The following is a 12,968-nucleotide window of genomic DNA, read 5'->3' as shown; positions in this document are numbered from 1 at the left end:
GTCTTCCAGTGAAGTAAAAAACATTGTATCTTCAAGGTAAACACAGGTGAGGGGAGATGGGAAGAGATGAATGAATAAACTCCTGAGAATGAGCCTCTTGATGCAAACTGTGTCTACTGCTAAGATAAATCTAAACCTGCATCAGTTGTACGACTGATGCTGTAAAGCCATTTTGCATTGTTTACCTTACAAAACTAATTCATACAGAAAGGACACATTACTTAAAAAGTGGATGAAAACATTACTTTGGTCTATAATATTCGCTAAACCAAATACATCTCCTTAAATTAAGAGGCTCTTATGTCAGTTTACAGACTATGTGACTGCACTGAAGTAATCAGAATGTCATATCAGCTCCCCAGGACTGCATTTACAAATCCAGACTTTACCTGGTTGTTGCTGTTTTTCAATAAAGGTGGTGCTGGTTCATGATGTAGCAGTGAGGAATCTGAACTGCTGTCACTGTCACTGCCATCACTCAGACTAATCCTATGGAAAAACAAAGCCAAGACGTTATACCTACAGATGAAGAGCTGTTAACAGGGGTGAACCTAACTGGCGCTTTGAGGTAGGACACAAAGAACGACCCCTCGCTAAGAAAGCCATCATTAATCAAGGTCACATGGAAGAGAGGCATCTGAGCAGGGCTGCACTCTGGAAAAAGCTCTGTGTGGAGAACAAGGCTGTCTGCCTGCACTTGGTCGAGAAGACATGTCCAGTTAACAGCAAATAACATTACAGAAACAGTTAAATACTTAGAATGCTAAACTGCTGTTCCCAACGTTCCTGGAGCAAGTCTGTATGGCTCATAGCCACGGGGAAGGAGGAAAATGTTTTGTGGAGATACTTTTCTGCTCCTCTAAAAAGCTTTCTACACAGCTGTGCTTCCTACCTGGACAAGTGCTTCACTGAAAAGTTCCTTGTTTCTTGTCATAAATAACACTCCTTTTTCTGGCTAAAATTTAAAAACTTATTATCTCAGGAGAGGCCACATAAAAAAGCTCAGCTCCTAGTCAGTCTTACCCTTCATTAACTTAGGAACAACAGGGAATATTTATTTGTTGGAAGAAAAAATAATAGCTGTTTGGGATAAAAAGGAGGTAGAAAAGGTTTAGTCCTAAGGTTTTGTTAAAAAACTGAAACAAAATCTCCACACTTAAGAGACAAGTTGAGCTTGAGACAATCCTTTACACAATCACTGACATGAACAAGTTCTCAAACCGTTAGTCATCTTGGTCTTTTTCTTCTTGATTCCAGATGCTAAAGTGCACCACAGAAACAGCTGACAGTCATTAATGTTTTCCTATTACCTCCCCATTTAAGTAGTAGCTGATACTGGCACTTAGTTGCTGTGCACTCACATCAAAACCCTGTGGATTAGATAAAGAACCCATTACGAAAAGGTTCAAGAGAGACTGTTTCAGGTTTTCCATAACCTTCAACAATGTTAAGATGGAGCTTCAAGCTGCGCAAAGAACAAATAGTTTTTGGAATGCCCTCTTAAAGTTGCAGCTAGGACACAGAAGCATTTTTTAAAAGTAATTTCTGTGACAGTTGCTTGCTTTACCTTTTGTCTGAACTTCTACTCATTACATACTGTATGCAGGGCAGAAAGTACTTGGAATTCAAATTTCATTGATTCTGATCCGATTTAACAGCCTAATCTAAAATGGGTGAGTAGACAGATCTTGAAAATAAGACACTATGTACAGAATAGCTTATCTGGCAATTGAAGGACTTAATTTTATCTCATTTATGCCAGAAAGTAATTATGACTACTCCCCTGAAGACACAATGGCATGAAATCAAGGAAAGTAAAATGAATGAGGATCATCATAACCATATGGATCAGTACAGAAATAGTTTGTATTGGGAATGGCTAATTCCCAGTAGAAGAGGCACTTTTACATGTATATGCTTTAAAAAGAGAGTCTGAATGTTCTGTCTATTTGCTACTCGGCAGTCTTTGAGAACATCAGACCTTACCCCGTTACTAACAAGGACAATGTCCTGGCCACCAAGCTACTTGCAATCACAGGACACTCACCTTCGACTCCTGCTTCCTCCTCGTGTATTTACAGGTCGTTCCAATTCAGAATCATTGTCATTCTCATCTGCTTCATCTGACTCGTTTTCATTATCATGTGAATGCAGTTCTTTCATTACAGACCTCAACGGACCTGAAAAACCAGAGACAATATTAATACACAAATGAAGTTGACTGTGCAGTGTTCCAGGCAATGCACCCAGCTTTACAGATGATCAAAAACTACCTTCCCCACATAGTGTTGGGAGGGTAGAGTCTTAAACATTAAACAAATGAAGTAAGGTACTGGGTGCTTATGTTGCAGGGACTTATCCATGAATCAGTTACACAAGCAACTCAGTTGGCTTCAGTAGACCTACTCATGGCAGTGAAGTGACTCATATTTTCAAGTTTTTGCAAGATTGGCTCCCTGGACCATCGCTGAAGTAAGTAAAATACTGTCATGCCAGGAGAAATTGACTATTATTTATTATAATTAGAAGGAAGATTCGTTTGCACTGATGGGTTTTAGCATTTAAAGATCTACAGGAACATATTGATCAGTAATAGTACATTTGTTAGGTTAATCTATGTATTGAGAAACAGAGTTTAACAAATCATTCTCACTAACTTTACTGGCCAAGGGAGCCTTTGTCTTCCTATATTTAGCTTTAGTTGTTCCCTTTATTTCAGGGTCAATTTCAGGTCAAGTAAGCACTTCACCAATGTTCATACCTAAAAGTACACCAATCCCATGCAAGACCATGCTATCTCTTTTCCTGAATTAACAGAGGGCACAAAGCTTGACTTGATCATAAAACTGCATTAAATTCTGTTTGGGATTTTGGTTTGATTTTACTCAGTTTATTCTACTGTAAAAGACAGTTACAGAAAGACGAATATGTTTAACATACCTGGGAAATGTAAAACTACAGCTGCTTGAAATAAGAATGCGCAAAAGCATGTCAGAAGAGGGAAGAAAGCAAGACTGATGCTACAGGGCATTTAGCTCTGAAGTACAGTCCATCTGAGACACAAAGCAGCAAGTAAAAGCAACAGCATCGCTGCAGGAACAGTGATTACTATTAGGGTTCTGTAATTCCTTCAGCCTGTGAAACACAAAGTAGTAACATGAATGAAGTGAGCTTCAGAGTGTCCTTCAAAGGGAGATGAAGCTTGCAACTCTCTATTTGCTAAAGGAGAAACAGAGTCAAGGAGTGTCATTCCTGGTCACTGCCACAAGAGAAGATGGACCTCTGTCTGTCAGGGTCATACTCCTAACAAGGAGTGTTCCCTTCATGGGAGCAACAGCTTTATGGATTATTCCTAGCAAAAACTAGCAAGGCTCGGGTCATAGGCGTTTTGACTAGTTCTGTGCGAGTGACTTCAAAGCCCATGTGAGAATGATTTACCAATAAGGTCGCACTAGAACTTTTGTAAATTGGTGCAGTTTGGGCAAGTTCAGATCAATGGTTTCTTTTCTGTCTTACACCTTAAGGTTGTCTGAGAACAAGCCCAGATAGTGCTGATGGGCAGATTCGTGGTGGACCAGACACTTCTACAGGTGACAAGGAAACAGGAACTATACTGAAGTGCTCTTGCCCACACAACCACTGCTGATCTGCAGCAGCAGCTGATCTGTGCTCCATTTTCTATTCCTGTTTGGGTCTCAGGCATATAATGCTCAGCTATTTGCAAATGGTAAGTTGTAGTCTGACTGAATATTCATCATCTGACCCTTGAAGGAGGGAAAGGACTCCTTCCTTGGCTTTTAATAGGAGTAGAAATAAACATATTCCCTTTAAAAGGAAGGAGAGAGGGCACTCTCAGCAGCATTAGCAGTGATGAAAGAAGATTTGCCCATTTGGATCTTTTGGAAAAATGTTCTTATTGGCCCTTGAGTGTTGAGGTGGATGAATAAGAGACATGGCATAGGAAGCTAAATGAACTGAGGTAAAGGATTAGAAAAAAAAAATTATAAGCATACGAATGATTCCATGTTTCAAGAGACAAAAGGGTAGAACACAGGGGTATTTTCACAGGCTAGGCTTAGCCTAGAAAGGCTAATTTCCTTACACCTTACTGGGCAAAGACACTAACAACTACCATCAAAGTCCTACTGAAGATGGTCATCTTTGTCTGCAATGAGAGCAGACGAGTCTCACTCCACTCCGTAGGCCAAAGTCAGCTTCGGAGAATGCATTTGTCTCGTCTCCACGATGTACAGAAGGAAGAAAATGATAGAAAAGACTTGTTAAAGGACAGATGAAAGGAACGCATCATCACGCTCTTGATGAAAGAGCAGAGGAAAAGGTCAGTAGGAGGAAAGGTAAAATAACCAACCAAAACTAAACTCTTGGAACTAAATCTGCCAAGGGATGTCAAGGATAACAAGAAGGGCTTCTTCAAATACACCAGGAGTGAAAGAAAGACTGGGGAAACTGTGGGCCCGCTGCTGAACGAGGTGGGTGCCCTGGTGATGCAGGATGCAGAGAAGGCAGAGTTACTGAATGCTGCCTTTGCTTCAGTCTTTACTGCTAAGGCTGCCCCTCAGGCATCCCAGCCCACAGAGGTGAGAGAGAAAATCTGGAGAAAGGATGAGGGCTTCCCCTTGGTTGAGGAGGATTGGGTCAGAGATCACCTATGCAAACTGGATCCTTGCAAACCCATGGGCCCCAATGGGATGCACCCACAAGTGCTGAACGAAGGAGCTGGTGGATGCTCTTGCTAAGCTACTCTCCATCATCTTTGAAAGGTCATGGAGGATAGGAGAACTGGAGGTTAGCCAATGTCACACCAATCTTCAAAAATGGCAAGAGGGAGGACCTGGGGAACTATAGGCCAGTCAGCCTCACCTCCATCCCCAGAGAAGTGATGGAGCAGTTCATCCTGGAAGTCAGCTCCAGGCATGTGGAGGAAAAGAAGGTTATCAGAAATAGTCAACATGGATTCACCAAGGGGAGATCATGTTTGACCTACTTTGGAGCCTTCTGTGGTGGCATGACTGGCTGGGTCAGTGAAGGGAGACCAGTGGATGTCGTTTACCGCAACCTCAGCAAGGCTTTTGTCACTGTCTCCCAAAACATCCTCGTAGGTAAGCTTAGGAAGTGTGGGTTAGATGAGTGGACAGTGAGGCGGATTGAGAACTGGCTGAACAGCAAAGCTCAGAGGGTTGTGATCAACAGAGCAGGGTCTGGTTGGAGGCCCATAACTAGTGGTGTTCCCCAGGGGTCTGTGCTGGGTCCAGTCCTGTTCAACATATTCATCAATGACCTGGACAAAGGGACAGAGTGCACCCTCAGCAAGTTTGCTGATGATACAAAGCTGGGAGGAGTGGCTGATACACCAGAAGGCTGTGCTGCCGCCCAGTGAGACCTGGACAGGTTGGAGAGCTGGGCCGAGGGGAACCTCATGAAATTCAACAAAAGCAAGTGTAAGGTCCTGCACCTGGGGAGGAACAACCCCATGCACCAGTACAGGCTGGGGGCTGACCTGCTGGAAAGCAGCTCTGCTGAGAAGGACCTGGGAGTGCTGGCAAGTTGACCGTGAGCCAGCAATGTGCCCTTGTGGCTAAGAAGGCCAATGGTATCCCGGGGTGCATTAAAAGGATTGTGGCCAGCAGGTTGAGAGAGGTTCTCCTCCCCCTCTACTCTGACCTAGTGAGGCCACATCTGGGGTACTGCCTCCAGTTCTGGGCTCCCAAGTTCAAGAAAGACAGGGTACTACTGGACAGAGTCCAGCAGAGAGCTACGAAGATGTGCAGGGGACTGGAGCATCTCCCTTACGAGGAAAGGCTGAGAGACCTGCATTTGTTTAGCCTGGAGGAGAGAAGACTGACAGGGGATCTTATCAATACTTATAGATATTTAAAGGGTAGGTTTCAAGAAGATGGGGTCAGACCTTTTCCAGTGGTGCCCAACAACAGGGCAAGAGGCATTGGGCACAAGCTGGGACACAGGAAGTTCCACCTCAATATGAGAAAAAACTTCTTTACTGTGAAGGTGACAAAGTAGTGGAACAGGCTGCCCAGAGAGGTTGTGGAGCCTCTTTCTCTGGAAATATTCAAAACTCCCTTGGACCAATGCACCTTGCTCTAGGTGTCCCTGCTCAAGCAGGGGGGTTGGACAAGATGATCTCCAGAGGTCCCTTCCAACACCTCCTGTTCTGTGATTCTGTGAAAAAATGCTTTTTCAATGCTCCTGGATCCAAAGAACAAACAAAAGCTGATTAAGAATCTATCAGGTGTACAATCTTATAAACTCAGGGAAAAAGGACAAGCAGGAACTAAGTAGTTTAACAGATTGCGTAGAATGAATCTCAACTTATTTACAGAAAACTTTTCTTGGGAAGAAAAATGTGTTTCTTTACTGAGTTCCAAGTAAGCCGTAATTATTAGCCAGAAAACCAAAATGTGTCTAACCATCATCTTCCCCTGACATGTATCTAAAGTAAATACTGTACTCTCCTAAAAATTCCCAATAGCAGATCACAGCCCTTTGAAAGGGTCCACATATACATCTTCTTGGAGTCACATGACATATGAAGTCACACCTTCCTGAGCAGGGCTTCAGGTGGAGTCAGGTGCCACACTACCTAAGCCTGCAAAAGGACAACCTCAGTAACAGAAGCTCTTTTCAGTTTAGCATCTGTTAAGTGACTGGCATGTATTTAGTGCTTCAAAACAAATACCCTTCACATCCTTTTCTCACATATACATTTTCTTCCCTTTTATTTTGCCCTTACAGCCATATCTGAATACAACCAGAGGAAAAGTCTCTAAAGCAAAACTGTGGCCAATTCAGGCTGTGAAAGGCAGCAGAAAAGTGGTAATAAGATGCAATCAGTTCTCATTTTATTGGCCCCTTTATTTCACACATTCCTTTCAGTTTCTTTTCCTTTGTTGGTACCTTGTTGTCTGCTGTTCTGAGATGATGTAAAACTGGAACTGGAGCTGGAACTGGCAGGACTGCGCTGTTCAGACTGAAAAAGAATAAGAAGAAAATAAAAATGTAAGAAATATTTTTGCCTAAAACCCTTACTGTTAGTTACTGCCTGAGGCATGCTGTCAAGAAAAAGGAACTATGGAACAGAATAATACTCAAAAGATCTTTGTTTCAGGTGTCAGTGAGAAAAACAATGTGGAAATAGCTATCCACTCAACATACATATACACTACCACATCATGTCTAGTTCTTTACTAAAGCCAGTATCCTAACAAGAAGTTCCCAACACCTTGTTTGAAAGGCTATACAGCATGAGAGCCTGAATGACTTTATAATAGACCTAAGGCTCCTGTGTCCCTGTCATACTCCAGTTGCAACATTTTCCCAATTAGTAATGATGTAGTAGAATTGAAAAACAGAGGAAGACCTGAGTAGACCACACTGAATGCCAGAAAACTTCAGTTTTCTTTGTTCTTCCTTAGAAAACAAGTCTTAAGATGAGGATTCAAAGTAAACTTTTCTGCTGTTATTGGATTTCTCCTCATCCCAACACTTTCCATATGTATTAAGACCCTACAGACTGTAATAGTGATTGAACCAGAAAGACTGCCTTACTACACAAGGAAATTATCTGGAACCCACAGATTACAAACGAAAACTAGATTCTTAAAACAGAGTTGTAAAAGTCTGTTTACATTATTTGACAAACACTTCTACACACTGTTTTTCCACTGTTGTTTAAAATGTATAAATTTCTCTCTAAAATTCCATGAAATTACTGAGAAAGGCCTAGTACTTAATCTAAAAAAATCTGTATAATTTTTCTCACAGTACTTCTGACTTATGAGGGTTGTACTGAGAAGCGTTGCTTCCTGCTGCCATGTTGTATGTCTCCATATACTTTTTTTGCAGTTTCTTAGGCTCAGTGGCTTGAAATACATGGGTGTTGGTATGTAATTGCATACTCATTTGTGTACACGGGACAAAGAACAAAACTGGTATGTGGGCACAGGAGATGCTAACAGAGAACATGAAACAAGAAAGAAGTGGACTCATAGAAGGAAAATCAGGTTAGGAAGTAATGATCTAAAAATCTACTATTGAAAAGAAAGCCTGCTTATGCTTTAAACTTTATACAACTGTGTTATCATGACATGTTATTCAGGCTAATGAATACCCCTCATTAGAACTAAACTGTTCTCAAAAAAAAATCAATAGTAATATCCAGCCACTGTAAAACTCAGTTTTCAAGCACACAGGCTACCTAAGCCTAACAGTTGCTTTTTCTCCAAAAATCAACCTATTGTTGTCTTTCATAATGAGCAGGCAGATTAACAGCCCTTTATTTCCAGTTTACTGGAAATAAAAAAGGGAAAAGGCCTGGTCTTGTTCACATTATAGGGCATGGAAACACCAGTGAAACTCCTCCGTACCAAAAATTTCTAGCAGCATTAACTAATTGAGACAGCATCACAACAAGGAATGGATATGAATACATATGAAGTTGTTATAATACCTTCCTGGTAAAAATTTTGCTCTGCTTTAGCAAGATCGCTTTGAGAAGCCAAACTATAGAAAGTCCCAGTGAAACAGAAATGGTCATCCATTCACTTTTTATTAAAGAGGGTTCTTAATGCCTCTTGAAACAATTTACATTATTTGTTGAAATGGCCCTGTCTGAAAATTTATTCCAAGAAATATAGATTAGCATAAATGTTAAAATAGTTAAGTATTGGAAAATTAAACCTAGCTTTTTTGACTTTGAGAAATCTGGGTGAGAGCGCACCTAGAGGAAAGAGCTGCTTTTAACATAAGAATGAACACTTTAACAGAAAAGACTTGCCTTTTCAGAAGAAACTAAATACATGCCTTCCATATTCTATTCCATATTCTATTCCATATTCCATAGCAGTCCACCTGGACTTCAGTAAGGTCTTTGATATTGTCTCCCCTAAGATCTTCATAGACAAGCTCTTGATCTATGGGCTGGATGAGCAAAGAATGATGTGGATTGAAAACTGCCTGAATGGCTGGGCCCAGAGGGTAGTGGTCAGTGGTGCAAAGTCTAGCTGGAGGCCAGTAGCTAGCAATGTACCCCAGGGATCAATACTGGGTCCAGTCTTGTTTAACATCTTCATTAATGATCTGGATGATGAGGCAGAGTGTGCCCTCAGTGAGTTTGCTGATGACACAAAACTGGAGGATTGGCTGGTATGTCGGAGGTGTCATTCTGCCACCCAGAGGACCAGATAGACCAGATGACCGTCAAGAGGTCCCCTCCAACCTCAATCAGTCTGTGATTCTCTGAATCTGAAACACAGCCTTTCTTTAACAACTAGTATCCAGAAAAGACCTTAAGCCAAACATTGGAACTGTTTTGTCTGAACAATTGTACTGGATGAAACAGGATTTGCATTTCCTTAGAGACCCTTGTACTGAAATATGTAAGAAAATAATTTTTCTTCTACATTTATCTTCATATTTTGTCTTAGCTTTATAAATAAAAAGTAAATTTGAGACAATGCTAACATAAAAACTCAAGCTAGTGCAAACTGATGGAAGTTCTTGTAAAGTAGCCTCAACGAAGAAGGATGAAATCTCTGTTCTGAGTATGTAGGTAATGCTGGCAAACCCAGGGTTACATAAAGTCTATGTTTCTCAAAACTGGCACTAAAAACTGTGTTATCTGGACCACATTTCCCCAGAAATGTGTGAAAAGACATCAATATTTGTGAAAATTAATAATGTATGAGCAGTCCAATGTGGGAAAGTTAACAGCTCTATATTCTATTCAAAGTCTGAATTTTGGGAGGGGGCGGGGAACCAAACCAACCAAAAACCCACAAAAATTAGGCTCACTGATGGAAGATTAAGAGATCCTAAATAACGCACTTGTTCTAAGAATGTCGCTTATCTTGTAAGATCCGTGGCATGAAAGCCCTGTGATGAGACAATGGTGACTGTACTCTACTCTGGTGAGTGTGGAAAGGCAAAGTAAGCTGACAAGCAATACTCAGATATTGATTCTCTGGGAGTTTGACTTTACAATTTTTGAACTGTCCTTTTGAGAACCTTCACATATTCCATATGCAAAGCTCTCAAAAGCCAACAAAGGAGAGATACATGTTTTAGAAAGAAAGTCTAATCTTCAATTTTAGTACTAGATAAAAACTAGAAAATTCAGCCTAGGCGTTAAAGCCAATGTGAGAGTTTCATTCAATTAATCCACATTTTCTGCTCTAATGGGAGTAACAGCAATGATTGAAGATAGGTAGTAGCTGTTCTGGTGAGCCCTGACAGCTTCTCTATCAGAAGGCAACACTTCCTGATTCTCTTCTCTTGCCCTATTTTCTCTCCTGTGCCCTATTTTACTTATTAGGACTGAGAAGGGCACATGTTGATGCAGTCGCAGTTCACTGTTTGGGAAGCAGACAGTTTGCTCTCACTTTTGGTGCAGTAAGAAGGTTGTTCATCTAAATTCTCCCAGATCTGAGGTCCTGCCGTTAGAAATTCATGCGCTCATATTAACAAAGAAGCAGCTGGAGAACAATCTCACTACGTGCAAAACTTCTTTTATGTATGTTATTCTGCATTATGGTACATTTCTACACCACTGGGGATCTTGTCATCTCAGCAGGTACTCTTAGACTTTGCAAATTCACCATAGTTCCTCTCTCTTATGTAGATCAATCTTTGTAGAGTGCTCCCAGCATGACCCTAGACTAAACCTTTACTATGCAGAAAACTTGTCAAGGTCATAAACATCAAGTAAATACAGACCTAAATATATGAAAAACAACAGCTTTTCTTCTGAAGTGCTGCTGCAGAGTCCCTATGCATGCACTGTCTTTGCTATTGCAGACTGCTGGCTCCTGAACTTATGTCCCAGTAAATGAAAAAAATTTATCCAAAATTTCACCAAGGACTATAGGGAGATCTCGTGCAGCTCTTCCATGCATCTTTGTGGGCCCTGTCATTTTTACAGCAAGCCTCATTATATTTACTTTTTTTGTCAAACTTAACTCCTGGGATTTAAATGACTATGTGAAAATCTCAGCTTTCATTTCTGTACATTCCAGTTTCAGTGAAAAGCTGCAAAGAGAAAAATACAAAAAGCTATGCTACACGCTAAAAAACCTCTCAAGTCTCTAAAGCAAAACAAAGCCCCTCAAACTGTTTTTTCAAAGTTTTATAATTTTTAGCCAATCTTGTGATACTGTAGACTGAACAATGATTTTTAGACATCATGGTTGGCAACAGTATGCTCTACCCATTTTTTTCTCTATAGATATTTCTGAGGCATCTGTCAGCTGCTCTGTGCTAACTTTATCAGGTATTTGTCTAGTAGTTTTCACAAAAGATCATGTGTATTATATACACACAGAACTACACAATGCTGATGCTCTGAGAAAAACACCACAGAACAAATTACGTTGTCTTACTGGTATTTACCATTTACAGCTGACACCTCTGTGCTGTAACTTTGCCTACACATGTACTTCTACTGATTACTACAAAAAGTAATACTAATTTAGAGCTCCTTGTCTCTGCTTTGGAGACTTAAAATAGGTTTTTCATAGTGGGATCTTAGCTTTGTATTTGTAGAAAGAGTTTTGCAACTTTTTCATAAGGTATAATAAATTACCAACACAAGATAAAGAAAATATCTTTAAAAAGTAAGAATATGTAATACTTGTTTATTTTTAAACCACATTTCACTCAAACTATTACAATGTAATATATTTTTAATATAAGTGATACAGGTAACTGAAGTTATTAAAAGTATTGGCTAATCATTATTATTATTTAAAATATTGGCTAAATTAAGATCTCATGTACTATATCCCCTGATCAATCTTGAGTTTTACAGTGGTCAAAGGATCAAAAAGGCTGCGTATGGCACAAAAAAAAAATCAAGCTGAACCATGTAATCTACAAACTGTTTTCTTTGGCTAAAATTGTAACACTTAACTTGCAAAATTTTCTCTACTCCTAATGGTCTTGTGCCAAAGCAAATTTAGGTCACCAAGTGCACCAAGAGTGGCTTTTTCCTTTTACCTTGAACCTGCCTTTCCCTGCCTTGAACCTGAGAAACTTTGCCACTGAACTGTTTCTGTTCAGAATATTCAGACCATGGCTCTTTGCTTGATATTCCTGCCCACTCATGATATTTCACTTTTCTTGTGGAAGATGCAATGCAACAAACACTGTCCTTGAAACCATGTCATTTCATCCGTAAAGTTACAGTGTATTAACTAAACTGCATTAAAGCAGCATGGGCAATGGAAAAAGATTATGCATACAATGAATCATAGAATGGTTTTGGTTGGAAGACACCTTTAGAGATCATCTAGTCCAGCCCCCCTGCAGTGAGCAGGGACATCCTCAACTAGATCAAGTTGCCCAGAGCCCCGTCCAACCTGACCTTGAATGTCTCTAGGGATGGGGCCTCCACAGCCTCTCTGGGCAACCTGTTCCAGCGTTTCACCACCCTCATTGTAAAAAATTTTTTCCTTATATCCGGCCTAAATCTCCATCCTTTAGTTTAAAACCATTAGCCCTTATCTTGTCACAACAGACCTTGCTACAGAGATTGTCCCCATCTTTCCTGTAGTCCCTCTTTAAGTACTGAAAGGCTGCGAGAAGGTCTCCCTGCTGCCTGCTGCAGGGAGAATGAAAGAAATTAAAATTATCACAGCCTGTAACTGCTCTTTTCTTGTCGTGTTTTAAACTGTAATACTTTTGCGGTTGATAATTTGAGTCAATAAAACCACACAGATTGTTCTTGTATGGAATCTCCTCCCACTATTTTAGGTAATACCCAAAACTACCTCACACAAAGCAGCAAAGGCATTTGATTTACTTCTCTCCTAATCACTACTGCTCACCAACAAGATTAAAGGGCATAAACCTAGCAATGATTTCCTGATCAGAGTAATCAATGTTGAGAGGCCACCAATCCAGTTACTGGCAGTATGATCTGATAATGCCCCTGGTCC

General features: G+C 40.5%; 1 protein-coding gene across 5 annotated transcripts in view; it reads right to left on the bottom strand.

Annotated features, from left to right (window-relative positions):
- MLLT3 (MLLT3 super elongation complex subunit) overlaps positions 1-12,968 on the bottom strand; it is a 144,750-nt gene that overhangs the window by 19,487 nt on the left and 112,295 nt on the right. For all 5 annotated transcript variants that reach the window (XM_075078158.1, XM_075078159.1, XM_075078157.1 and 2 more), the window contains 3 exons: positions 6,934-7,006; positions 2,048-2,180; positions 390-489 (listed from right to left, as the gene is read on the bottom strand). In XM_075078158.1, the coding sequence (XP_074934259.1) occupies positions 390-489; positions 2,048-2,180; positions 6,934-7,006 (306 nt within the window). The remainder of the gene's footprint in view (positions 1-389; positions 490-2,047; positions 2,181-6,933; positions 7,007-12,968) is intronic.

Source organism: Phalacrocorax aristotelis, chromosome Z (genome assembly GCF_949628215.1).
Source record: "Phalacrocorax aristotelis chromosome Z, bGulAri2.1, whole genome shotgun sequence".
Classification (NCBI taxonomy): Eukaryota; Metazoa; Chordata; class Aves; order Suliformes; family Phalacrocoracidae; genus Phalacrocorax; species Phalacrocorax aristotelis.
This window is presented reverse-complemented; position numbering and strand designations above follow the sequence as displayed.